Raw genomic sequence first — 26,793 nt, forward strand, 5'->3', positions numbered from 1 at the left:
TACCTAGTTTGAAAAATTATTTTATTTTTACACGTGCAGCAATTATGACAACGCTAATATTTAATGTTATTAAATTTAATAATAATATTGTATTTTTAGTAAAGTTAACAAAGCCATGTACTATAATAATTATAATAACATGCTATATATATATGCAATATATTATGTAGTAAATACTAAATATTTATAATAAAATTTAAAAGTAAAATCAAATAAAAAAAAAGGATTAATTTATAACTGTAATATATTCTGTATATAGTATAATAAGTTATTATTTCGAGTTTTAAATGAATTATCTTACTAAAAACTATTTTTTTAATTAGCAAAATGTGGTTAAAAAGGCCGTTAAAGGCGTATTTAAATTTTAATCAATGATAATATTATTATTTGCTGTAATTTAAACGATATTTTTGCGGTAACCAATAACTGTGGTTCTAGTCATAGACTTTAAGCTTATGGTTCTAGTACTGAACTTGTGGATGAAGCACTGAACTGAACTCAATAGTATATACCGTAGACGTAGAGTACAACACTATAGGTCACTATAGTCTATAGTCTATACTGAGTATTCTGTATGTCTGTATATAGCGTTCAGTGCATAGACACACTCCAGGTGTATTGTATCAATATAATATATGGTTAAGTGGGATGAAATCATAACTGATAACAGTTATCTAGAACTGTTCAGACAATGTTATTGTATTTTTAAAACGCCGCGAAAAACGTTGACGTTATCATGACGCGCATATGTGTTAGTGTATAATTGCAGTATGTGTGTTTCAGTGTTCGACTCAAGATTCAACTGACGATATAAATTGACTTTTTCATATTTTTATAAACATTAGCGGGGAAAATCCTAATTATGAGCTTTCTGGCTGCCGTGTTGGCCTCCGCAGGTACGTCGTGCAAGGTTTTTTTTAGGTCTCGTATTTTTGCACACAAAAAATCGTTTTAAGAATTTGATTTGTTTTTTATTTTAATAATCATTGCTATCGTTGTGTTTGTTGTCGTTGCTGCTGAATGTTAAAGGCGAGGTAGAAATGACGGACTTGGACAAAAATGTATCCGAACTTAAACATAAAATCACAAACCTCGAATACGACATCAAGGAAGCAATGGAACAACGTTATATGAAGTTTGCAGTGGTGTCTAGGGATGCTGCATCGTTGTTAGATACAGCCCAGTCATATTCAAATCAAATTAACAACCTTATATCTCGAATTGACAATCAGGTCTACTGAAAAAATACATATTATTTTGCTTACTATATCTGCTCTACTTTATCTAGCTTTGGCAATGGGCTTTAGGTATATATCAGGGTTAGGTAATCACTTTGGTACTTGCTATGTTCTCTCAATTTTTATGTTTAGTATTTTTTTTTTTATCCAATGTATAAATTATAGTAAATCATTTTTTAAACTTTTTTAGACTAAAAGAGAAGTTGTAGACGCAATGTCTGATCTGAAAATGTTCAAATCTACTTTGGAAGAAAATAAAAACGGCTTGATTGTTATAGAACAAGTTCTGGAAGCAAGCATGAATTTAACAAGTGACAGTCAAACTAAACTATCATTAGCTGATAGGATAAAAAATTTGCAAACTGCTCAATACATTTTATCAAACAATGAACATTTAACAAAATTGGATGTGTACAAACCTTTAATGAGAGAACATCAAAGACTAACGGATGTCTTACATTCAAACTGTATATCAGCTTGGAGAAAAAAAATAGAATGGTCAGAGAATGATACAGATAGTCAAGACTCGTGGAGAGTGATTTTAAAAATATCTGGCAGTCAAGAGGATATTTGTGATACTGTATTTGCATTGCAACATTTTGACAGTCTCAATATTGAAGTAAAACAATTTGCAGATAAACTAATAAATTTAATTGTAAAACCAATTATTATTCAAAACTTACAAGTTGATGTAGTAAAATTTGTGAATATCTCAACAATGACTCTTAAAGTTTCCAATAATGAAGATGAATTTCTGTCAGCAATAATCAAAAAACTCAAGAATGTATTTGAATTTCTAAGTTCCACTCTTCCTGCTGACATTAATGAAATCCAAATTATGTCTTATTTAGGATCCTATGCAAGTCAGCAATTTTGTAAACATTTTAAAGACATAGTTATATTTAATGCCGTACCAGTGAAATATCACAATCTTGATAATTTTCGAGAAGATCTGAATGAAGTTCTTGAATTCAACAAATATTTAAGTGAACTAGGTAATATTATAATATATTTTATTTTATATTATCATAAAAAATACCCTTGTATAATGTTGATTTTTTAGGATTTTTTGAAGAATCAAATGATGAATTGATAAAATATATTGAAAATATTGATAATTTATTTTTCACAAAAATTAGTCAATTATACTATGATAGAGCAAGAACTATTATAAAGAAAGATCTTCACGATTTAGTTGAAGTGAATAATGTAAGATTTTTTTGATTTTCTTTTGATACAACATATGGCCTATGTAGCATAAGTTTTATTAATTATTATTACTGGAACATTTTTTTCTTGTAGGAAAACAGATGGACTCCTGATGAAGACGTTATAGATGATAATGGGTTTTGCCAAAAAATTTTTGCTTATCCACAAAGTAAAGTGAGGTAAATTATTTAAATTATTTGGTATTAACTACTTATGTTATATGTTGCCTACTAATAAGTATCTAATATCACAGAATAGATTAAATAACCAAATACCACCTTGTTGAACTCATAGTCATATCCTATACTTATACCTATTAAAAATAGTTATGTTACTATCATATTTTTGTTGAGTTTCAATTATTTGTAATTGTTTTTTGTTTACTTTTATTACATAGCTACTAAAATATTTTTTAAAGCTCAATTTAACACTTGATTTATTGTATAATCTATTATTATGAATTTAATTTTATCATATAAATAATTATTTTTTCAGTAAATCATTATTAGAATTTCTAGATCTTATTGATACAGTAGCCTCAGAAATGTCTAGCATACCAGAAAATAGTACTTGGAGATATCATGATATCTTAAATAATATAACAATTATGTATTGTGATGTAATACCGCTTCAGCATTGTAAAGTGCTGGAATTTCATCCTCAGCAATCCGGTATATCTGTCTTTTATTAATTATTATTTATTATACAATTCAGCATATTATTTAATTTTTTTTTCATCTATATAAATATTTACTTACAGCTGTTCTTTATAATAACATTATGTATTTTACTCGGAAATTGGCTGAATTAAGTCCAACCTATAAGAACTTACTCATCGTCCATTTACTTGAAAAACTAAAAAATTTAGCTAGTGAAATACTTCATTCTCAATGCAAACAGCAAATTACACAAATTGAAAAAATTGTAAATCAATCTGGTAAGATTTATCATTAAAAATGATTGTATTATATTTTTGGGTAGCTGCGAATTTATCATTGATCCATAATCACATTTTTAAAGTTTAAAAAATATATGTGTGTTCAGTTAATACAAACATTCATTTTTTTTTTTTTAGATATTATTTTGATGGCTGTAAACTCAAATTTAGGCTATTCTGTTGAAAAAAGTATGTCACAATGTTATGAACTTTTATCTATCTTGAGTGGTTTGTGGAGAGATATTTTGCCATCAACTGTATACTGTAAATTTATTGGTAAATACACAAAATTATTATATTTAACTGGTATAAAATAAATAAATAATTTTTAGGTTATTCGTGTAACGGTTTATTTGAGTGTCTTGTTAATAAGCTATTCACATTAGAAGATATATCAGCTACTTCAGCAGAACAGTACTCGTCTATTTTCAACAAAATCATCAAAGATATTCCAACCTTATTTCCGGTATTTTAAATAGTTTGCAAGTATGATATACTTTAATTATATATATTTTGTGTGATTGATTTTAGGAACCCAAAGAAGTTCATAGATATGTTCCTAAATGGTGGCAGTTAAATGAATTAGTATACATATTGAGTTCCAGTATGAAAGATATTGAAAACCGTTGGGCTGATGGAAAAGGTCCATTAGCTAATGAATTAAAGGTTGATCAAATAAAATGCTTGCTGAAAGCTCTATTTCAAAATACTGATAGAAGAGCAGCGTTACTTAAACACATTATGGCTACTGCACAGTCATAATAATGATTGATTTATGTATATATATATATGTCATTACCAATTTTACTTGAATATAATATAATTATAAAATGTTACATTGATAACTAGAAACCTAAAACTATAACTATTGTTGTAGAAAATAATATGTTTAATAAAAATTATTTATTCGTACACATTGTACATAACAAAGTAGATTTAAATTATACATTTTATTCATATATCTCTGAAATGTATTATCACAACTTTTATAACTCATGATAAAATCATTACTTTTTTATAATTTAAAAAACTGGGCTCATTAACAAAAGAAATGGCATTCAATGTTATTAAGAATTAAAATGTAGGGTTTTATAAATAGATTAGTTTTCTCTCATCTAAATATTTCAAAAAACAAAATTTATCTTATGATAAAATTTGCTTATTGTACAGCTTTTAATATCCATGGTATATTTTTTTAATTTAAACAGAATAACACAGAAAATAAATATTTTTATATTAACATATTTTGTTTGTATTTATCATTAAATTGTTTACATTTAACATGCACTCAAACTTAAAAACAAGAAAAAGCATAACAATTTTCATCACAAATATTAATATACAATGCAAATCCAAGTCCATGAATTAATATTGATACTTTCCTAAACAAATAAGTTTATCAAGGATAATTTTATATTTATATTAATAATTTATTTTTTAAAAGATGTTAGGAATCATTATGCCATTATGTCATCGGTCTAGGCGGAGTTCTACATATGTTTCTTCATTTTATTTGATTAAGTTTTTGACTAGTAATGCCCACGGTCTTATAGAACTGATGACAGATCGGCGAATCCGCTTGTAGATGAAGTTGATAAACTGGTCCAAATGATAACAGCTGTGCCATCTACCGCCTTATTAAATATTTTTCAGTGCCTGTTAAGCTTTTAGGCGCTTGTAGCCTTTACCATTCCAACTCAGGTCTGCGGTCTGCAGCAATTGCTTAACTTTCGTGTCGTGTAACTAGTAAGTTATAACTTCTTTGTAAGTAGTACCTAGGCAGACACCATTGCCTAAGTATGCTTAGCTCTTTATTATTCATGTATATTTTTTTTACGTAGACTTGTTTATTTTTTTTTTATTGAGTTTTTTTAATTTGTGTCAATGAAAAATGAAAATAGGGTCTGATAAAATGTATGATTTAGTTAGTTTGTGCATTGTATGTTATAGTTACCTATTCTCAAAATTGAAAAAATTAATTATTGCAGCTTATAATGTATTTTTAAATATTTTTTAGATTGTATATCTTATCCACAAATTTTAAAATACATATAAAGGACATTATGATTTTTGAATTATTTATAGTAATTTGAATTTTCTTAGTTTTTTCGATTTATACATTAAAATATTGTTTCTTGGTTAAAAAATCATAGTATAAGTATAGGAAGAATCACCAAGTGTACAAACCCTCATTTATTCTTCCTTTTATGAATTATTGAATTTATTAAAAATTCATTTTTGGGAATTTTAAAGAATACTTGTACACTGACAGTTGAGGACCATATTTTTAGTTAGTAAAATTGAGGTTTATATATCATTTAAGAAGTGCACTATTGTAATACATACAAACTTTTTTTTCAAATGAAAACAACACTTTCCAGTATTGTTTTAATATATGACTAACTATTAAACTCTTCAATAAATTATATTTCTGTGATTCGGTAAGGGGTAATAACTAATAGGTAATATATATTTTATACAAGCAAAATAAATTTAGTAGGTAAGTATTGTAAGTGATACTTATCTATACCAGTTTTAGAGGACAAATATTTATATCTACACCTGACTATACCAATTTTACATGATAAATAATTCATCATATTTATAGTATTTATACCTATACTGGTTTCATACAAAAAATATACATAATATATTGTTTATATCTACAGGTGTATCACAATATAATATCTTACATTTTTGTCTCATATATTAAACCTACATGTATCTTAAATGTTTAATGTTAATCTATGACATATTCAAATGTAATTTTAATGTAAAATTGTCATATCCCTATGGGCTATGATACACCGTGTATTCGTAAATTAATAGTCTGCGATTATAAGTTCATAGAGTATATATTAAAATATTATATGATGATTTGAAAATCAAAGTAGTCAATATTTATTCATTAAAATTTTATAATTTCAAAAACTGTATATAAATACTAAAACCAATTTTAGATGTGTTTTTTAAATCTATTTTTATTTAGTCATATTTATATATTTAAAACATTGTGTTTTGTGTAGGTATGGGTATGTCCATTTTTCATATTACCTACCTAAATCGGCTAAATCAATACTTGAAACTGCTCCCATAAAATCATCCTTTTTAAAAATAGCAAAGAACAACAGGTGATCAATTGGAAAAAAATTGAGATATAGATGAAACAAATTTGAGGTTAATTCAAATTTACTCTCTGCACTTGTGTGTCAACCAGGTCTTGAGTCCTGACTTTTTTTCAATGGCTGTCCATTTTACGTTATAAGTAGCTTAAGAAAAAATGAAAAATGTTTATTTATGTTAAAAAAATAATATATTTAAATATTCTATAAATATATAGTACCTACTTTAATATAGATATTTTGAATAATATTTTAGTATTTTACAGGCAGCTATAACAAATATTTTTTCATTTGTTTTTTTGTAGGCTTGGAATTAATGGTATTTGAAAGATCAAAATCTTTCGGATGTCCAATCCCATGCAGACTACGAGTTCCAATAATGATTTTTATAATGCTTTTATGAATATTAAATACTTAAATTTTGAATGGAATAAGCCATCTCTATAGATAATAATTAATATAATATACGGGACTTTTTATTGAGTAAATACCTACCTATTATATATTAAAGCCATAGGGGTGGGATTTTTCAATTTTATGACGACCAGCACAGCATTAGTGCATTACCCTAGACAAGTATATACTATATTATATTATATGAAGCATTACTGGTGCTACTGCTACAGCTAAATCATTATCCGTATTATTTTTTCTAAATGCTAATGCAAAATTGCAAACATTTTTGATTGCATGAAGCCATGAAATAGCAGTAGCAATGATTTTTTCACAGTAATTCCAAAGTGGCAGTCACAAATTGCTACTCGCCTACTCAGATATTAAGAATATTGAGATACCTATCACTCTATCAGTGATTGCTACTTTTTGTTTATTAATAAAAAATTAAAAAAATTAAAAATGCAATGCTAAGTTCGTAATCGTTACTACACCTACAGTGTAGCTGAGGGTCTAAAAAAAATAAAAGCACTAGTACGTTAACACGAATATTGATCACATACAAGTACACACTGTCAACGGCGTTGAATTGATAATCATATGTTTTAGGCGTTGATAACGATTTTCCCAATTTTTCTCTGTACTTTCAGTCCTTGGAGCGTGCACTCTACATATTACATCAAGTACGTAAAGGTTGTAGGGATTTTTCAAAATGGCATCTCGTTTATTAACCATCCAAACGCCTTTGAAGGCCCTCACATCAAAATATGGAGTCACTCAGGTAAGTGCTAAACACGGCGCATATATATGTAAAAATGCTTGTCTCAGTACTCATATCGTTTTACACAGGTACCTATTTGCTGGCGGTCTACTGCGGCATCGTGTACTTCTCCCCGCGTGAACGTCCCCGAGACAAAGGTCACCACGCTTGAAAATGGTATGCGAGTTGCCACAGAAGACAATGGATCGCAAACAGCGACTGTCGGTTTGTGGATCGATGCTGGCTCAAGATGGGAAACCGCAAGTAACAACGGTGTTGCCCATTTTGTTGAACACATGCTATTTAAGGCAAGTACCATCATTTGAATCATTCATATAAATCAATCTATTGCTGTTCCTAACATGTAGAATAACTTCTTTAGGGTACACCAACAAGATCACAGACCGCCCTTGAATTGGAAATTGAAAACATTGGTGCTCATTTGAATGCATACACTTCTCGGGAACAAACTGTATTTTATGCAAAATCTTTAAAAAGCGATGTACCTAAAGCTGTTGAAATTTTAGCTGACATTCTTCAAAACTCAAATTTTGGTAAGTTAAAATAGATCTATACAATTCTATTGTATGCTTTCATAATAAAGTCACTACAATATTATTAAATAAAATTGTCATGAATTGCATTTCTCTAGTACATCAGTATATTTCATAAATAAATACCTAACACACAATTTAGTATTTAAGTTATTTTTTTTTTTTTTTTTATTGACTTATTTTGTTTAATTATTTTTTTATTTATGAATAATAAAAAAATATATAATTTTTTTTCATAAGCTAAATATAGCATATTTTTTTTAAATTTTGACTGAAATATTAAAATATTGATAATACTGTTTAAAATGTTTAAATACTGAATTTATACTAAAAATGATTTTAATTAAAAAAACAATTATTTGAACAGAGAAACAATATGTATAATATATTAATAATTAATATTCTTTGATATTTTCAAACAATATACTACTTATTAACTGATTTTTTTTTTGACGTGTTTAATTTTGTAACTTACAGGAGAAAATGAGATTGATAGAGAACGTGGTGTCATTCTTAGGGAAATGCAAGAAGTTGAAACTAATTTACAAGAAGTTGTATTTGATTACTTGCATGCCACTGCTTACCAAGGAACACCTTTAGGTCAAACAATTCTGGGACCAACCGAAAACATAAAGTAAAATAAAAATCTCTTCAGTTATAAATAATTTACAATAATTTTGTATTTGTAATTTTTTTCAGTTCCCTTAAACGTAAAGAACTTAAAGAATATGTAGACTTGTTCTATAGACCATGTCGTCTTGTATTGGCTGGTGCCGGCGGAGTAGACCACCAAGAATTAGTAGATCTTGCCAAATCCTTATTTAAAAACCCAAAAAATTTGAATATGGAAGCTGATGTACCTCATTACTCCAAATGCAGATTTACTGGTTAGTACAAATATCCTTAATTTTAGTTATTTTAAATTTATATATAGATATATATATTTATATGGTTAATTATGAATCCAGGCTCTGAAATCAAAGCCCGAGATGATTCCTTACCCTTGGCACATGTTGCAATTGCTGTTGAAAGCTGTGGCTGGGCTGATGCTGATAACATACCTCTTATGGTAGCCAATACAATAATTGGATCTTGGGATCGTTCTCAAGGAGGCGGTAACAACAATGCTAATCGTTTGGCCCGCTTTGCTGATTCATTAGACCTATGTCACTCTTTCCAGTCATTCAACACTTGTTATAAAGATACTGGTTTGTGGGGAGCATACTTTGTTTGTGATAAAATGAAGATTATGGTTAGTTAATATAATTTATTAACATTATAATAAAAAAAAATGTAAAAATTTAATATGTTTAATAATTGGTCAATCAATGTAAGAGACATACTTATGATTTATTTGTTTTATTAGGAATTCACATTCCATTTGCAAGAAGAATGGATGAGATTGTGTGCTTCAGTGACTGAAGCTGAGGTAGAACGTGCAAAGAATGTTTTGAAAACTAACATGTTATTGCAGTTGGACACATCTACACAAGTATGCGAAGATATTGGTCGTCAATTGTTATGTTATAACAGACGTATACCTCCTCATGAGTTGGAAGCTCGTATCAATGTAAATATATTATTTTATACAAATTCCTTTTCAACAGATTACTCAAACGCTTGTTTATTTTTCAGGATATCAGTGCCAAGAATATTCACGATATCTCTATGAAATACCTGTTTGATAGATGTCCAGCTGTTGCCGCTGTTGGTCCAGTAGAACAATTAGTTGATTACAATAGGTTGAGAGCTGCTATGCGTTGGGTAGCTTTGTAATTTTGTAAGAATAAATTCTTTTGTTTTCATTCATACCACTTTTATGCCGTTTCTGAATTTACATTTTATTCTGTTCGACCGATATTCAATTTATCAATGTATGTAATTATCAAACATCTTTAAAATATTAAAATGCAGTAAAGTTTTGTTTAGAAACGGTGTTAATTGTATTTTTGTTGATTAGGACAATATTAAATGCAAATATATATATGTGTATATGTATATATATATATATATATATATTATGAAACATAAATTTAAGATTTTGGTCTTTAGTTTCTACTTTAAAATCATATTTATATTTCTTACATTGTATCCATGTACACTAAAGTTGTATCTCATTATCTTGGGTTATAATTATTCCTGAGCATTTGAATTGTTGCACCCTTAAAAATATGACCTTTTAATTTTTGGTTGTATTAAATAAGGCCTTGTCTATAACAATACTTTCAGTTTCATATATATTTGTGTCTCAAATTACTTTACTAACATCAGATTAAGGAGTTTCTGTGATAATGTATCTCCATGCATGAGTTAAGTTGTTATTCCAACTAACTATGCATTTAACCTAACTTCTTTAATTTAAAATATGTATATAATGAGTCACAACCATAAAGTCAGTAGTTAAAAATGTCAAATATTTAAATTAGAACAAAATTCTAATTTTATTAGAATAAAATTTTTGTTCTACTACATACTTTTTTTTATTAAATATAAAAGTTTGTCAGCAAGTGGGTTTCACTCTGCTGTACATTAGGTAACGAGTGGGATACAATCGTAAAATTTGAATTCAATGATGTACCATTCTATGCAGAATACGATTGTTTGATGAAACTGTCTAGTACCAGTTACCCTATATTCATATTTTTTTTATGTAGCTATTTAATTCATAATCAATTGTTTTCTATGAATAATAATAAAATTATGATTTCTCATTATATAAAAAAACAATTATTATCAATTTGACGCCCTTACACTTTTTAAATATTAAAATAAATTATATTCATGCAAGTGCTACAAGTAAGTACTGCTTAAAACTGTATATATATATATATATATATATATATGACTTCTATAGTTGTTTTATTGTTGATATGCTTTGACAACTTTGGCTATTACAAAAACCGCATTAAACTAGAAAAAGATTAAATTTAATAAATGAAACTGACAGTAATTACAAGTTGGCAACTCATACATTATATTATGTAGGTAATTAGTTTTCTGTTTTCAAGTCAATTAGGCAGAATATATTGTATTTTATATATGATGCGTGTGACATATGACACTTAGATTCTGAGCATAATATATGATACAGGTAACTTGACAGTATATTATATTTTGTATAGAGGGAATTAGATATCTAGAAATATTTGTTCTCCATGGTCATGAATATGAAGGCGCTGGCTACACCTATTGACGATGAATGGTTTGAAAAACTACATTTAATTCTACTATTTGAAGATATCACTAATTGACTAAATATAAATCACAATATGGTTTTAAAAAGTAATTAAAGTAATGTATCATTAGTTTTACGATAAATTGATTTAAATTTTGCTTAAAACATTGCATTTATTATGTTATTATTACCTATTTAATTATTATACTAAAAAATATATATTATATTATTGTTATTAACTTTTGACTTTTGAGTCTATACCACCATACCATAAACAGTGTAAATAAATATAAATAGCCAATAGGTAATACACTAATATCTTAAACTAATTTACGAAGAATAATACACTAAAAATTTAAAAGAATCCATGGGTTACAACTTACAAAACAATTATTTGAATATTGGTCTTGCATAAAAAAATGTCTGTCTCCCAAATTTATTTTTTTGTTATTTCAGATTATAATAAAAACACTGGGAATTTTCTACCTAGACCTCACTAAAGTACAAACTAAATCCAATTAGCTATCTGAAACTTAAAATTGAAAGTCGAAGCTTTTTTGCCCTACATCATGTACACAAAAATAGAAACAATATTGTAAAATCAATACATTCATTAGCGGAACACTCGGAATTAAAAATTGTTCATAATTATTCAACCAAAAACACTTATAATCTAATAATTATTATTAATAAGTTTATTTAAATTTTAAAGATAATCTCAAGTTTAGAATTTTATTCTTTACTGATTGTAGTGTTTTTGAATACTTAACAGCATTTTAGTGTGCAATAACTTAAATGTTACAGCGATAATATTTTAGTGTTTTGTTTTTTAAGACTAAAAGTTAGTTACAGAGAGAGCTTTATAAAATATAAATCTAATGTCACAAGATATTGAATGATGTGTATCAAATAATCTTAATACAAATCTTATAAGATGAATGAAAAAAATTTAATTTTAAGAGAAATTTAAGTAAATTAATATATTCCTGCCATAGTGAATAAGCTAAAATATGCAGGTATTAAATTTTGAAGTTTAAATGTTCAATAAGCATTAATCACAATATAAATTATAAGTATATTAATATAAAGGATATACATTAGGAAGAGGTTAAAATCAAAAACAACCAGGGTTGACTATTTAGAAAAATATAATAAATTTATCAAGGAAAATTATTTTTAATAATCATTCATATAATATGTTTCTGTAGTTTTATTTTTTTTTAAACTTTTTCGATTTATTAGATTTATGTCTACCAATATTCTTTTTCCTTACACCCATTGCGCCTTCTTCATCATCATCAAGGTCTCTTTTACCTTTCTTATCACCCATATCTTTCATATTCTGTAATTTTAAACAAAGATTATGTATTAAAATAGATGTAAAAACTATGAAATTTGTAATAATAACCATTTTTGCCAGCCGTTGAGCTTCTGACACTCGTTCTTGTAAACACATAACTTCTTCATCTTCAACTTGATATAGCGGCAATTTTTTGCCAATAAGTTGTTCTATCCTTTGATACAATTCAATGTCATACTAAAAATAATTAAATAATTTTAATATTTAATACATTTATACATTAGATCTATTTTGATACACGTCAACATGAGCAAAACTACATTTATTTAAATTGGAAAAGAAAAGAAATTGTGATTACAAAATTGATTACAAGTAAATATAATGCAAAAAACTTGTGATTGCATGGATCTACTTATTTGTAGTCATTTGTCAACATTTAGTTGTTATGTGTAAAAAAAGATTATATGAACTCTCTAGTACTTCCATTTTTGATAATTATTGTTTTAACAAATAAAAATTAGTAACAAAAAACTACGTAAATATAATATATTTCATTAATTCAATAGATTAGATTTTCTATAACAGCTTGATATCAAATTAAATTTCAATAAAAATACAAATTAGATATAATTAAAGAATTTATATCATTCTAAATGAATATCACCATTCTACATATACTATACTGTCTATACTTATATTTACTGTGGTTTTTGACTACTTTTTATTTTAATGCAATGCAAAACAATTTCCAAATGGGAAGAACCCAGGGGAGGACTGGCAAGGTGTGCTAGTGTGCCGTAGCACACCAGGCCAGCTCATTATATGGGCCACCGGGCTGGGGGCTCATGATGATTAATATTGACAATATTACATAGTATATTACTAATAAATGTATTTTTAAATTTTAAATACTAAACAGTTAAAAACTACTGCTATTGGTTGCCGATTGGTAGGTACGAATGGTATGATACGGTTATAAGTTAATACTTCATAGTCGAATAATTATTTGGTTAATAATAATATAATGTACATTGTACATTACATAATATTTCATAAACTATTCGAAAAAATTGGTAGCAAGGTATTCATAGAGGATGGTATAAACGGGTTGGGTCAGCTGTTTATTTTTGTAGAATACTGGGAAATTTACCTCCCAGTCCGCCCCTGGAAGAACCTTAATCATCATTATTTCTATCACAAGCATATTATATGTAAAAGATTAACTTAATAATAAAATTGATGAAATAATGTGTTAAAATGTTTTATAAGTCAATAAATATTTTTGGTTGTTTTATAAACTTCAATTATTACCAACTTTATCTATTATTAAATTGTATGGTCAAACACTTATTTAATATAATCAATAATAATACAATAATACCTGAGTCACAAGTGTAATTGCTTTTCCTGATCTTCCAGCCCTGGCAGTTCGCCCAACTCTATGAATGTAATCCTTACTGTGAGTAGGCATGTCAAAATTAATTACAACATCAACATGTGGAATATCTAAACCCCTAAATTGCCGCAAAACAAAAAATAATAATTAAGGATAAAAATAATTTTACCATCATATAAAGTAGACACTAACCTACTGGAAACATCAGTTGATATAAGTATTGATCTAGACTTTGATTTAAATTTATTCAGTGAAGCCAATCGCTTATTTTGTGTCATTTGTCCATGCAATGGAATAGCATCCAAACCCAAATTTCTGAGTAAAAGAGCTACACGGACAGTTCCGTTACAAGTGGCCATGAATACCATAAATGAATTACCAGCCATTTCATTTAATATATGTACTAAATATACATCCTACAAATATTGTATATCAAAAATAACATATAAACACAAAACTTATAATTTTTAATATTTACTTTGTATTTAACAGGAATGAAAATATAATATTGTTGTAGCTGTTCAACTGTTTGGAATTTAGTAGATACTTCAACCCTTACAGGATCAACCAAAGATGCTCGATGCAGTTTTTGTACTTTTTTTGTCATTGTAGCAGAAAATAAAAATGTCCTCCTTTCTCGAGGAATGACTTTTAAAATTTTATCTACTTCTTCTTCAAAATCCATGTTTAAAATTCGATCAGCTTCATCCATAACCTATTCAATATTAGTGATAAGTAAAAATGTTACAATTTGAGATTATAAGTGGTAACTTACAAGCATTTTCAAATTTCGTAAACTAAATCCTTTGGTGTTTTCAAGATGATCTACAAGACGACCTGGTGTTGCAATAATAATATGTGGTTTCTTAGCCAACATCAACGATTGAGCCATCATATCCATACCACCAACAATTACAGCACATTTAACGCCAATACTCGATCCTAATTTTAAAAAATATTGTTAATTGTAGTTAATTATATACAAGACTAATGATTTTATTTGTCAATATTTACCAAGGGCTTCTATTTGCTCAGATATCTGGAAGGCAAGTTCTCTCGTTGGAGTTAAAATAAGAGCAAAATATCGCTGAGGATTTTCTAATAGCGCTTGTAATATAGGAATAGCAAAGGCACCTGTTTTTCCAGACCCAGTCTCGGCTAGTCCAATGATATCTTTGCCCTGCAAAGCTACTGGAATAGCTTCTTTTTGTATTTTAGTAGGCGCAGTCCATTTCAATGTTTCGCAAGTCTCACACAACACGTCCGTTACACCCTGTAATAGTGACAATGGAAAAATAAACATTTCATTCTAAAAATGTGATTTTGTGCTTCATATATTCTGAAAGACACGGTTTATACTCACTAAGTCTTTGAAAGTGACTGAAACTTCGTCGTCATCGTCGACTTTTTTGGGTTCTTCGGTGCTCATAGTATTTGCGACTATAGAATGTGAAATTAAAATTATAGATAATTCGGGTAGTCGGATACAATATTGGGGTGATTTATTAATAAAACATTAGTCTTTACTGGCTTTAATACCGTTCGTCCGTTCATAGATAATAGATATAATTGCACGTGCTATTAACTGTAATCACTAATCATATTTTGTTAAGAACCGTGGCTTCGTATTGGTTGGGGCAGTTTCTCCTTAAATGAACGAAATAATAACTAGAACAAGTATTATTATTTCCTGGAGGAAACGATGAAAACGTAGCAGATCGGTTACGTATCACCTAGATCCCGCGAAAAGTAGATCCACGTACGTCAACTGGATCCCATTGGACATTTAGAACCTCAAAGAAAATTTAGATTCCATATTAACTATAATCTCCCACGTCATTCAGAAATCGGCGGTAAAAAACTTGTCTAAAAAAAATACTTTAATAACAATTTAAATTTTAAAAATATTATTAAGTATAAGTAAGTTACATGGCGTTAGTAAAATCTCTAATTCCATTAATTATGATATTAGATTCGATGTTTTAAATAAGTATAGTAACGTTTTATTATATTCTAATATACACGACATATGAATTATCGATTATGTTAATGTAGAACTTATATATAATTTTTAAAAGAACTTGCTCAAATACCTATTTATTATAATAGGTAAGTACATTAAAACCTAACCATTAACCTAACAGGGTGACTATACTTATTTACAAGCATTGTATGGCCACTTATTCCTTTAATGTTAAATTTATATTGGACTTATTTATAAGTTTATAATATTTCTCGTTTCTTGATATAAATAATTATTTAATTGGTATTTAATAAAAAAAAATGTATGCAAGGTAACTATAATATAAGAATAACAGTGTTAGGTAATTTTCCACACCACCTTTATTATTAAACTACGTACAATAACATTGTCCGTATTGTTTAATAACTTTATGAGGTATTACACGAGGCGCGTTTTTTTATTGTGGTGTCCCCAGTAGGCCTAATCCACATCGTAAGCGAGAACGCATTATATGCAGGGGCGTATTTAGGTAGGGGCTTTGGGTCCAGTTGTCCAGAACGGAAAATTTTTAAAGATTTAGAGAGGCGGCAAATTTTTATTTCGTACTTTATGAGTACTGGCGCAGTGACGTCAATCATTAATAATTTTCACAACAAATGTGTGCCATTGCCATAGAGGTATAAAATACTATACAGTATTTATATAACATGGTATTCTATGGTATTAACAGTTTGACCACTATTGCGCGGCGTAGTTTTTTAATTTTTTTTTAATGAGGGGGGAAGGCGGTAAAATATGTGTTGCCTTTATCCTAAAATTCCTAAATACGCCACTGATCATATGAATGCATTCAAATAATAAAAAAAAAATATACAATAACTTAAATTATGTGGATATTAATAATACTATTATATAATATAAAACGGTTAATGTGTATAATATATGTGTGTTGCCGGCCGGCGATAGTGAATGTGTTGGATGAGTGGATGAGAGATGAGCGCTAATGCGTAAAGGGGGGGACAACTTAACTAAGATGAGCTTCTTATTGATGCTGCCAATCTTCCTCCGGGTTGAAACGAAGCCGAGTGCCGACACATTTCACATCAGCTTTGTCACAAATTCTTCTTCACTAATAAATATTATATAATCATATATAGTATACTGTACCTACTACGATTCTAAAAGTTATAATATAATACAAACAAATCCTTTGGACAGTTGATTATCAGTTGAATTTCTTTTTGCTGCTGCTAGACGTCCTCCGTGTTGAAATACAGCCGAGTGCTGACACATTTTCCATCAGCTTTGTGACGAATTCTTCTTCACTAATAAATATTATATATTTATATATAGTATACTGTACCTACTACGATTCTAAAAATTATAATATCATACAAACAAATCCTTTGGACAGTTGACATTAAGATGAGCTTCTTATATTGATGCTGCCAATCTTCCTCCGGGTTGAAACGAAGCCGAGTGCTGACACATCTTCCTTCAGCTCAATGACAAATTCTCCGTCGGTGGGTAGTCCATGATCCAGCCAAATGTTCGGTTCCTATAAAACTTCAACTAATGTGCTGATTAAATGTAGTTTAAATTTATAGTAAAATTTTAATGTTTAAGAAATCTATGTTGGTGTTCTTTTATTTTTGAATTTAAATTAATTTGAAATTTTATATTTATAATTTATCAGTTAAAAATGTAAACATGAACTAAAAAGATTATAGTATATTGCAGTTTAACTTTCTGTTCGGTGGCCACCTTTTTAATTTCTCACTCTCTTTTATAAGAAAGTTAAACAGCACAATAACTATAAAAAAATATAAATTTAAACATAGGTACACAAAGATGAACTAGCTTTGTGATAAGAAAATAAAATTGAAAAAATTAGTAATTTATCAACGTATTATTAAAATAAAAAGAACACCTAAAACCGTAGTACAGTATATTATCTGAAAAAAAAACCATAAAAATTAAATATAATTTAAGTAAATATTCATAATATACTGTACTACTGTTCAAAAAATTATATTATTAAACAAACACAGCCTTGCGACACTAATTTTTGTTCTTCAGATGTGCTTCTTCTTAATGATACTGTCAATCGTCCTCCGGGTTGACATTATAGCGTAATTATTTCAGTTTTTTTGTTTTTCCGATATTATGGCAAGATCTGAAATTTTTTGTTTTATTTTACTATTTACCACCCAAAGTACCAAATTGATCCATATTTGCTACAAGAATTCATGACAAACAAAAAATAATCTACATAATTGTTGTATCATTATACATTTTTCGCTACGTCCACGTCCAGGATCTAAGGTGTACTATTTTACTACTATTCTAATATAATATAATCGCGAATAATACAAATAATACATGGTTGTTATTTCTCACAATTTTTGTCTACTATAACTAATGAGTAAAATAAGTAGGCATTGTGTACTATTTTTTCGTTGGACCCTGGAGAATAAAATATGCGTCTACATCAACTACATCCTCCGACTAGCGCCGATTGTTCATATAAATTTATATATTTTTTTTTAAGTTTAAAGAATAATTTTAATCCCAAAAAAGAAAAAGAAAAAAAAACTTACTTAAGCGTCGACTGTTCCCGTGAAACCGAGTTGTGTCAATCTTCAGACTATACGTAGTAGTGCACCGCCGCCGAAGAAACTGCAAATTTTCTTCATATCGATCTTCATCGTGATTCTAAATGAGAATAAAAATTCATTTTTATGAAAATAAACAGCACGAAATGAAAATGAGAATACTTGTCATGTATTCAGTACTATTCATTAAGACTATTACAGAATTGTTAATCGTCTTCGACGAATGTCGTCGATTGTCGTATGTCACAGATGACGAATATAATAATATGATAAATCTATGGTTTTTTTTTTTATAGAACTCTTTGTGATATTATACAATGTATTTTTCTATTTTAGCTGTTTGACATATGAACGTACAATTGAAACATTTAAACTAGAGACCAAATCTTTATAGATATTGCAAAGTATTAATATTTTATTCTAATGAAAATTATTACAAATTATTTAATTTAATCTATAAAAATAGTGAACTAAACAAAAATAATTATATTATTATATATTTAAAAAAAAAAGAATGATGATTTATGATTAATATCGTTATGTTTCTGAGTTATTATTTCTGCATACTTTTGGTTTTAATCACGCAGTGCTTTAACTTAATCTTACATATTTTTACATGTAAACTTACATGTATATATCTGAAGACACCTTTCATAATAAAAACAAATTCATACATTTCCTTTATTATGGTTTCATGTAACAAATAGTACCTAGTCAATGCTTTGAGGAATTCAATTTTCAGTACCATTTTACAAAATAATCAAAAATTACATTAAATTAAAGATAAAGAAGTAATTTTTACAGTGTTGCTTTATACATTAGTGATTAAGTTTATTACTGTAATTAGTGTGTGAAATTTGAGTTTGAAAGAGACAGTCAGTCAACCTTCATTAATAAGTATAATTTTGATGTATTATGACTTATAATATTATATGTTGATTGATATTGCTAAGTATTTTATTTTTTTTTTTTTGTATAAAGTTTGACAAGCTACATTTTTTCCGAAAACATTGCATTTATCATAATTATTATTATAATATTGTATAAATAATAAATATAATTTATACCGTATTATATTCTTGTTATATACTTTTGAGTTAATAGGTACAACCCTTTCGTAAAATAATTTGAATAAATAATATCTTAAGATTAATCTACGTATGTCAAAAATGTCATTGTGTACGTATAGTATAACATGTACAAAAAACTTTTATGTCCCTACAAATAATGTTTTAAATAATAACAAAATATCGTAAATATACATAATTTCAAAATAAAAATGACTTTTTATTATTTTTATTTTAGGTTAAAAAAAAACTAATGAGAATTCCAATATAATATTTTTAAATTGTAGATATAAAAAGAAAATATTTATATGAATATCTAACGAAAAAATTAATTTGAACATTTTTTAGATTTAGCCGAATACAATCAAAATTTTAATTTTAAACGTTTATAAAATATACTGTGACTATACATTTTTTATTACAGTAAATTAGTGAACGATTGATGAAGAAGCCTGTATTAAATTTTAAATCATATTTGCATATCTATAATTTTTTTCGGCTTAATAAAAAAAAAAAAATTTTATTGTTTAAAATAATGCAAATGCTTTTAAAATTATACAATTTACCTATAGAGAAATCATAATGTAATTGGTAAATTTTTCAAAATTCTATAATTAGCATTTTTAATTAAAATTAAATTAATAAATTAATTTTGTCAATATTATAAAAAGATATAGCGTAATAATACATTTGTTTTTTTGTGTTTTCGATATTATGACAAGATTCGAAATTTTTTATTTTATTTTACTATTAACCACCCAAAGTACTGAATAGATTATATTTGCTACAATAATTTATGACAGAAAAGAAACTACACAATTGTCAAATAAATATACATTCATTGCTATGTCCAGGATCCAAGGTATACTTGACGACTTAATTTTATTCTTGGCTATTTTATACATTGGACCAGTGGTCAACCTTTTTAGACTCTCGGCCCACATTCACAAACTAAAAACTGTTAGAAAACTTGCAAGAAAGAATAAAAATTTAATATACTTAAATTATTTACTATGCAAAAATATATTGTTTAGAACTTTAAATTAAAAAAAAAAATTCGTCGTTTTAGAATTTAAAGCAGGCCGTAGACAATAGCTCACTGGTTGCCGGCCATTGCACTGGACGATTGGAAATAAAATATAAGTCTGTCATCCAAGTATAACAGCTTGAACACGTCAATAAATATTTATTTTAAGTATAAAAGATAAATTTAATATTCCATAATTATGGGAAAATTAACTTACGTAAGTATTCTTCGACGCTGTTCGGCGAAATCGAGCTGCACCACATTTACAGTTCAAACGTGCACCATCACCGCCGAAGAAACAGCTAGCTCTTATTTCTTCATTCGTCTTCTTTGAGCTTCAGAATGAAATTATTAAAATATTCTATAAAAATGAGAGAACTTGTCATATACTAAAGGCTGTTGTTTAAAGACTGTTCAATAAAACTATTAGAATTATTAACGGTCTTCTACGAATGACGACGATTGTCGATTGCCACGGATGATAATGTGATAGATTATATGTTTTTTTTTATAAACTCTTTGTGATATTATAGGATTTATTTTTATATCTCTGTCTTGCATACGAAACTTTTGGTATTTAATTAATTTCATACATAAAACCATAATAATTGTATATCCTGAATTTTTTTTTTTAATTATAATTTTATTATTTCAATAGGTTTTGGTAAAATTTTTCACCAAAAAATAAAACCATATAAATATGGTAATATTTACAACTTTTTTGTTTTTCCCATATTATGGCGAGATCTGAATTTTTTTTATTTTATTTTACTATTTACCAACCAAAGTACCAAATAGATCATATTTGCTACAAGAATTCATGGCAGACAGAAAATAAACTACGTAATTGTAAAATCATTATACATTTTTCGCTACATATCCAGGATATAAATTCTAAGGTGTACTTATAACGACTTTATTTTAGTCTTGGCAATTTCATCATTAATGCATAATCGGTAACCTTTTTGATTTCTCAGGCCACATTCACAAATTAAAAACAGTTTGCAGACCAGATAAAAATGCAAACTTTATATTCTTAAATTATTTACTATGAAAAAAATATTTTTGAACTTTAAAATAATAAAATATAAATAAAAAAAAATGTCAGCGTTTTAGAATTTAAAACGGGTCGTATATATAATAACCCGTCGGTTGCTGACCACTTTATTGGACTAGACGATCGAAAATAAAATATAGTTCTAAGTAATCGGGGTGGCAGCTTGTACAAGTCAATAAATATTTATTTAAAGTATAAAAACTAAATTTATTACTACCCTAAAATTATAGGAAAATTAACCTACGTAAGTATCCTTCGACGCTTTTCGACGAAATCAAGCTGTGCCATATTAAAGTTCAAACGTGCACATCAGCCACCGAAGAAACAGCTAGCTCTTATTTCTTCATTCGTCTTCTTTGCGCTTCAGAATGAAATCATTGAAATATTTTATGAAAATGAGTGTACTTGTCATGTACTGAAGGCTGTTGTTTGACGACTGTTCAATAAAATTATTAGAATTGTTAATCGTCTACTACAAATGACAACGATTGTTGTTTGCCATGGATGAAAAATATTATAATAATGTTTTTTTTATAGAACTCTCTATGATTTTATAGGATTCATTATTATATATTTCAGCTGTCTTGCATACGAAACTTTTGGTATCTTATTAATTTCATACGTAAAATCATAATAATTGTATATTATCCTGAATTTTTTTTTAAATTATAATTTTATAACGGTTATTAACGGTTTTATACGTTTTGGCAGAACTAAATGATTAATAATTTTAAAAATATTTAAAAATTTAATCATTAAACTGATATTACATATTAAATAGTTAATAGATTATAATCTATTACATATAATAAATAAGGACTTGCAAAATTACTAAAATTAATTTCTTAATATTATTCATATTCAACTCGTTATACACATATAGTCACATATCATTTCCGTTTCAGTACCGTCCTGTTTAGGAATAATACATAATCATACTATTTTTACTGTTTTTAAAATTAATCGATAAGTTCTAACTAATATGCTCAGATAATTTGCGATATTTATATATATATATATAATAAATGCATCTATTTATGGTATTATGCTATGTTTATTTTATCCTATAAGTGTATAGTTAAAATATTTTGAAAATTATAATATTTATAAGAAATATAACATTTTTAACGTTTGTTAAAATTATCAAATAACTATAGTAATTCGTTTTTAAATTACAAAAAAACAAAAATCGGTTGAGAAGAAATAGTTATCACAGAAATATGAAATGAATATCCAATGTCTTAAAAATTCAAAATTCAAACAATTATAAAAAAATATTAATGCGTCTTTTCGGAAAACTTTTTATTTTTGTTAGGGATAAAAAAAACTTATATTAGTCGGGTACTCGGCCGGTTAAAAATGAAAAATGCTATTAATACAATTAATATAAATATAAACTATTATTCTATAAAATGGGTTTGGTAATGTACTAATATGACGATTATGTATTTTCGGTTTCACGTATTTTATGCATTGCGCGTTGGGGAATAAAATATGCATACTTATACGTCACACGGCGTGAATAGTAGAATAAAATATGTGCTTACGTCGATTACATCGTCCGAGTAGCCGATTGTTCATATAAATAAATATATTTTATTTTAAGTTTAAAATGTAAATTTAATTCTAAAAAAGAATAAGAAAAAAACTTACGTAATCGTAGACTGTTCCCAGGAAACCGAGTTGTTTCAATCTTCAGTCTATACGGAGTGGTGCACCGCCGCCGAAGAAACTGAAAATTTTCTTCATATCGATCTTCATCGTGATTCTAAATGAGAATAAAAATACATTTTATGAAAATAAACAGCACGAAATGAAAATGAGAGTACTTGTCATGTACTAAAGGCTGTTGTTTGACGACTGTTCAATAAAATTATTAGAATTGTTAATCGTCTCCTACAAATGACAACGATTGTCATTTGCCATGGATGATAATATAAAATATATTATAATTTTTTTTTTTTATAGAACTCTTTGTGATTTTATAGGATTTATTATTATATTTTAGCTGTTTGACATACGTAAAATTGAAACACATAAACTAGACCAAATCTTTATAGATATTGCAAAGTATTAATATTTTATTCTAATGAAGATGATAACAAATTATTTAATTTGATCTATAAAAATAGTGAACTAAATAAAAATAATTATATTTTTAAGTATTTAAAAAAAATAATTATGATCAATATCGTTATGTTTCTAAGTTATTATTTCTGCATTATTTTGATTCTAATCACGCGCAGTGTTTTAACTTAATCTTACTTATCTATTACATTAGATGCAATTACCTCTGTCTGTAGATATTGTGTCTGAAGACACCTATCATAATAGAAAAAATTCATACATTTCGTTTATTGTAGTTTCTTGTAACAAATAGTACAAATAGTCACTAGTCAATGCTTTAGTTAATCAATTTACTTTTTAAACTTAAAATAAAATATATTCATTTTTATGAAAAATCCGCTACCCGGATGATGTAATCGATGTAGACGCATATGGCATATTTTATTAATTTATATATAAATTATATAATATTGAACTTCAAACAGTCATAATATAAGTTTCCAGTGACCATTTTATTTTTGTTTTTGCATTAAAAAAACTAATGAGAACTCCTATTAAACATTTTAAAATTGTAGATATAAAAAGAAAATATTTATATGAATACAAATGAAAAAAATAATTTGTAATAATAAAAAAATAAAGAACATTGTTTATATATATATAGTTTGAAAATATTTTTAAAATAAAAACATATATAAGAAATACTCTCATAAAAAATTAGTTAAGACTTTAAGTTATCGGTGTATAAGATTATTTGTTTTAAACTATGTATAGTATTATAGTCTATAACACAATATAAAAATCGTTTTACAAGAAATAGTTTTTTTTGGGGATGAAAAATTAATATTCAATAAGTCATAAAATATTGAACTTCAGTCGTAAAAAATAATGTGACTTTCCAGTAAACCTTTTATATTTTTTATATTTAAAAGAACTAATGAGAATTACTATATCAAATTTGTATATAAAAAGACAATATTATATATATTGATATATATATATATATTTTGATTTTAAACGTTTATAAAAATATAATATCGTGACTATACATTTTTTATTGCAGTAATTTAGTGACATGATGAGGAACACAATATTAAATTTTAAATCATATTTGCTATCAATAATTTTTATCGGCTTAAAAATAAATTTAATTATTTAAAATTGTTAAAATGTTTTTATAATTATACAATGTATAGGAAATCATGATGTAGACAGTTGGTAAAATTTTCAACATTCTATGATTAGCATTTTTGAATTAAAACTTAGTAAATTAATTAATTTTATCGACATTTTACAAGTATATTATGGCGTAATGATTCCAGTTTTTCAGATATTATGACAAGATCTGAAATTTTTTATTTTATTTTACTATTAACCACCCAAAGCACTAAATATATCATATTTGCTACAAGAGTTCATAACAGATAGAAAATTTTAAAATCAATATACATTCATTGTGCTACGTCCAGGATCCAAGGTATAATTGACGAATTTATTTTATTCTTGGCTATTTTTTAACTTTAACCTTTTAGAACTCTCATGCCATATTCACAAATTAAAAACAGTTTGCGGACCAGACAAAAATAAAAATTTTATATTCTTAAATTATTTACTATGAAAAAAAATATTATCTAGAACTTTAAAATAATAAAATATTAAAAAAAAGATTTCATCGTTTAAGAATTTAAAACGAGTCGTATACAATAACCCGCCGGTTGCCGGCTATCGGAAATAAAATATAGTTCTAAGTAATCGGGGTGGCAGCTTGTACAAGTCAATAAATATTTATTTAAAGTATAAAAACTAAATTTATTACTACCCTAAAATTATAGGAAAATTAACCTACGTAAGTATCCTTCGACGCTTTTCGACGAAATCAAGCTGTGCCATATTAAAGTTCAAACGTGCACATCAGCCACCGAAGAAACAGCTAGCTCTTATTTCTTCATTCGTCTTCTTTGCGCTTCAGAATGAAATCATTGAAATTTTTTACGAAAATGAGAGCACTTGTCATGTACTGAAGGCTGTTGTTTGACGACTGTTCAATAAAATATTAGAATGGTTAATCGTCTCCTACAAATGACGACGATTGATGTTTGCCATGGATGACAAATATTATAATAATATGATAGATCATATGTTTTTTTTATAGAACTCTTTGTGATATTATAGGATTCATTTTTATATTTCAGCTGTCTTGCATACGAAACTTTTGGTATCTAATTAATTTCATACGTAAAACCATAATAATTGTATATCCTGAATTTTTTTTTAAATTATAATTTTATTATTTCAATAGTTGTTTGGTAAAATTTCTCACCAACAAATAAGACCATCTTCGACCAGCATAATTTTATATTGTACACAATGTATTAATGCTATACATTGAAAATTGAATTCAAATTGTACAAATTCGTTATAGCGACATACTTAACCTAGTCTACATGTAGTATTGAAGTCACCTACTATTTACAATAGTAGCTATACAGCAGTTTACGGGTTGGCTGTACTAAATGATTAATAATTTTAAAAATATTTAAAAGTTGAATCATTCAATTAATATTACATACTAAATAGTTTATAGATTATGATCTATACGTATAATAAAGAAGGACTTACAAAATCAATAAAATTAATTTCTAAATACCCGTAGTTATTCACATTCGACTCGTTATAAACACATGTAACTATATTATTCCCGTTTCGGTACCTACTCATACCTACTCATACTATTTAAATAGGTTCTAATGTTAATATGTTCAGATAATTTGCGATATTAATAAATAAATATATATATAAATAATAAATGCATCTATTTATGGTATTATGCTATTGTTATTTTATCCTATACGTGTATAGTCAAAATATTTTGAAAATTATAATAATAATAAAAATTCGTTTTTAAATTACAAA

General features: G+C 26.9%; 3 protein-coding genes and 1 long non-coding RNA gene across 4 annotated transcripts; 2 read left to right on the forward strand and 2 right to left on the reverse strand.

Moving 5' to 3' along the window:
* Positions 1 to 695: 695 nt before the first annotated feature.
* Positions 696 to 4,296, forward strand: LOC132930242 (centromere/kinetochore protein zw10 homolog). Its single transcript, XM_060995998.1, has 10 exons — positions 696 to 896; positions 1,030 to 1,232; positions 1,429 to 2,233; positions 2,302 to 2,447; positions 2,541 to 2,626; positions 2,943 to 3,118; positions 3,208 to 3,384; positions 3,523 to 3,660; positions 3,717 to 3,850; positions 3,916 to 4,296. The coding sequence occupies exons 1-10, from the start codon at positions 863 to 865 to the stop codon at positions 4,144 to 4,146; spliced, it is 2,130 nt and encodes a 709-aa protein (XP_060851981.1). The 5' UTR covers positions 696 to 862; the 3' UTR covers positions 4,147 to 4,296.
* Positions 4,297 to 7,521: 3,225 nt separating this feature from the next.
* On the forward strand, positions 7,522 to 10,145 carry LOC132928729 (mitochondrial-processing peptidase subunit beta). The gene is made up of 8 exons (XM_060993588.1): positions 7,522 to 7,680; positions 7,749 to 7,967; positions 8,042 to 8,213; positions 8,691 to 8,847; positions 8,913 to 9,100; positions 9,182 to 9,465; positions 9,580 to 9,783; positions 9,849 to 10,145. The coding sequence occupies exons 1-8, from the start codon at positions 7,612 to 7,614 to the stop codon at positions 9,987 to 9,989; spliced, it is 1,434 nt and encodes a 477-aa protein (XP_060849571.1). The 5' UTR covers positions 7,522 to 7,611; the 3' UTR covers positions 9,990 to 10,145.
* Positions 10,146 to 12,518: 2,373 nt separating this feature from the next.
* On the reverse strand, positions 12,519 to 15,666 carry LOC132928730 (ATP-dependent RNA helicase DDX47-like). Its single transcript, XM_060993589.1, has 8 exons — positions 15,448 to 15,666; positions 15,099 to 15,357; positions 14,860 to 15,026; positions 14,563 to 14,799; positions 14,277 to 14,500; positions 14,070 to 14,202; positions 12,797 to 12,925; positions 12,519 to 12,730 (listed from the first exon to the last, which is right to left on the reverse strand). The coding sequence occupies exons 1-8, from the start codon at positions 15,511 to 15,513 to the stop codon at positions 12,599 to 12,601; spliced, it is 1,347 nt and encodes a 448-aa protein (XP_060849572.1). The 5' UTR covers positions 15,514 to 15,666; the 3' UTR covers positions 12,519 to 12,598.
* Positions 15,667 to 18,075: 2,409 nt separating this feature from the next.
* On the reverse strand, positions 18,076 to 21,144 carry LOC132930853 (uncharacterized). The gene is made up of 3 exons (XR_009662288.1): positions 20,974 to 21,144; positions 18,648 to 18,762; positions 18,076 to 18,223 (listed from the first exon to the last, which is right to left on the reverse strand). It is a non-coding gene; the product is annotated as an uncharacterized LOC132930853 (long non-coding RNA).
* Positions 21,145 to 26,793: the final 5,649 nt, after the last annotated feature.

Source organism: Rhopalosiphum padi, chromosome 4, assembly GCF_020882245.1.
Source record: "Rhopalosiphum padi isolate XX-2018 chromosome 4, ASM2088224v1, whole genome shotgun sequence".
Taxonomy (NCBI): domain Eukaryota; kingdom Metazoa; phylum Arthropoda; class Insecta; order Hemiptera; family Aphididae; genus Rhopalosiphum; species Rhopalosiphum padi.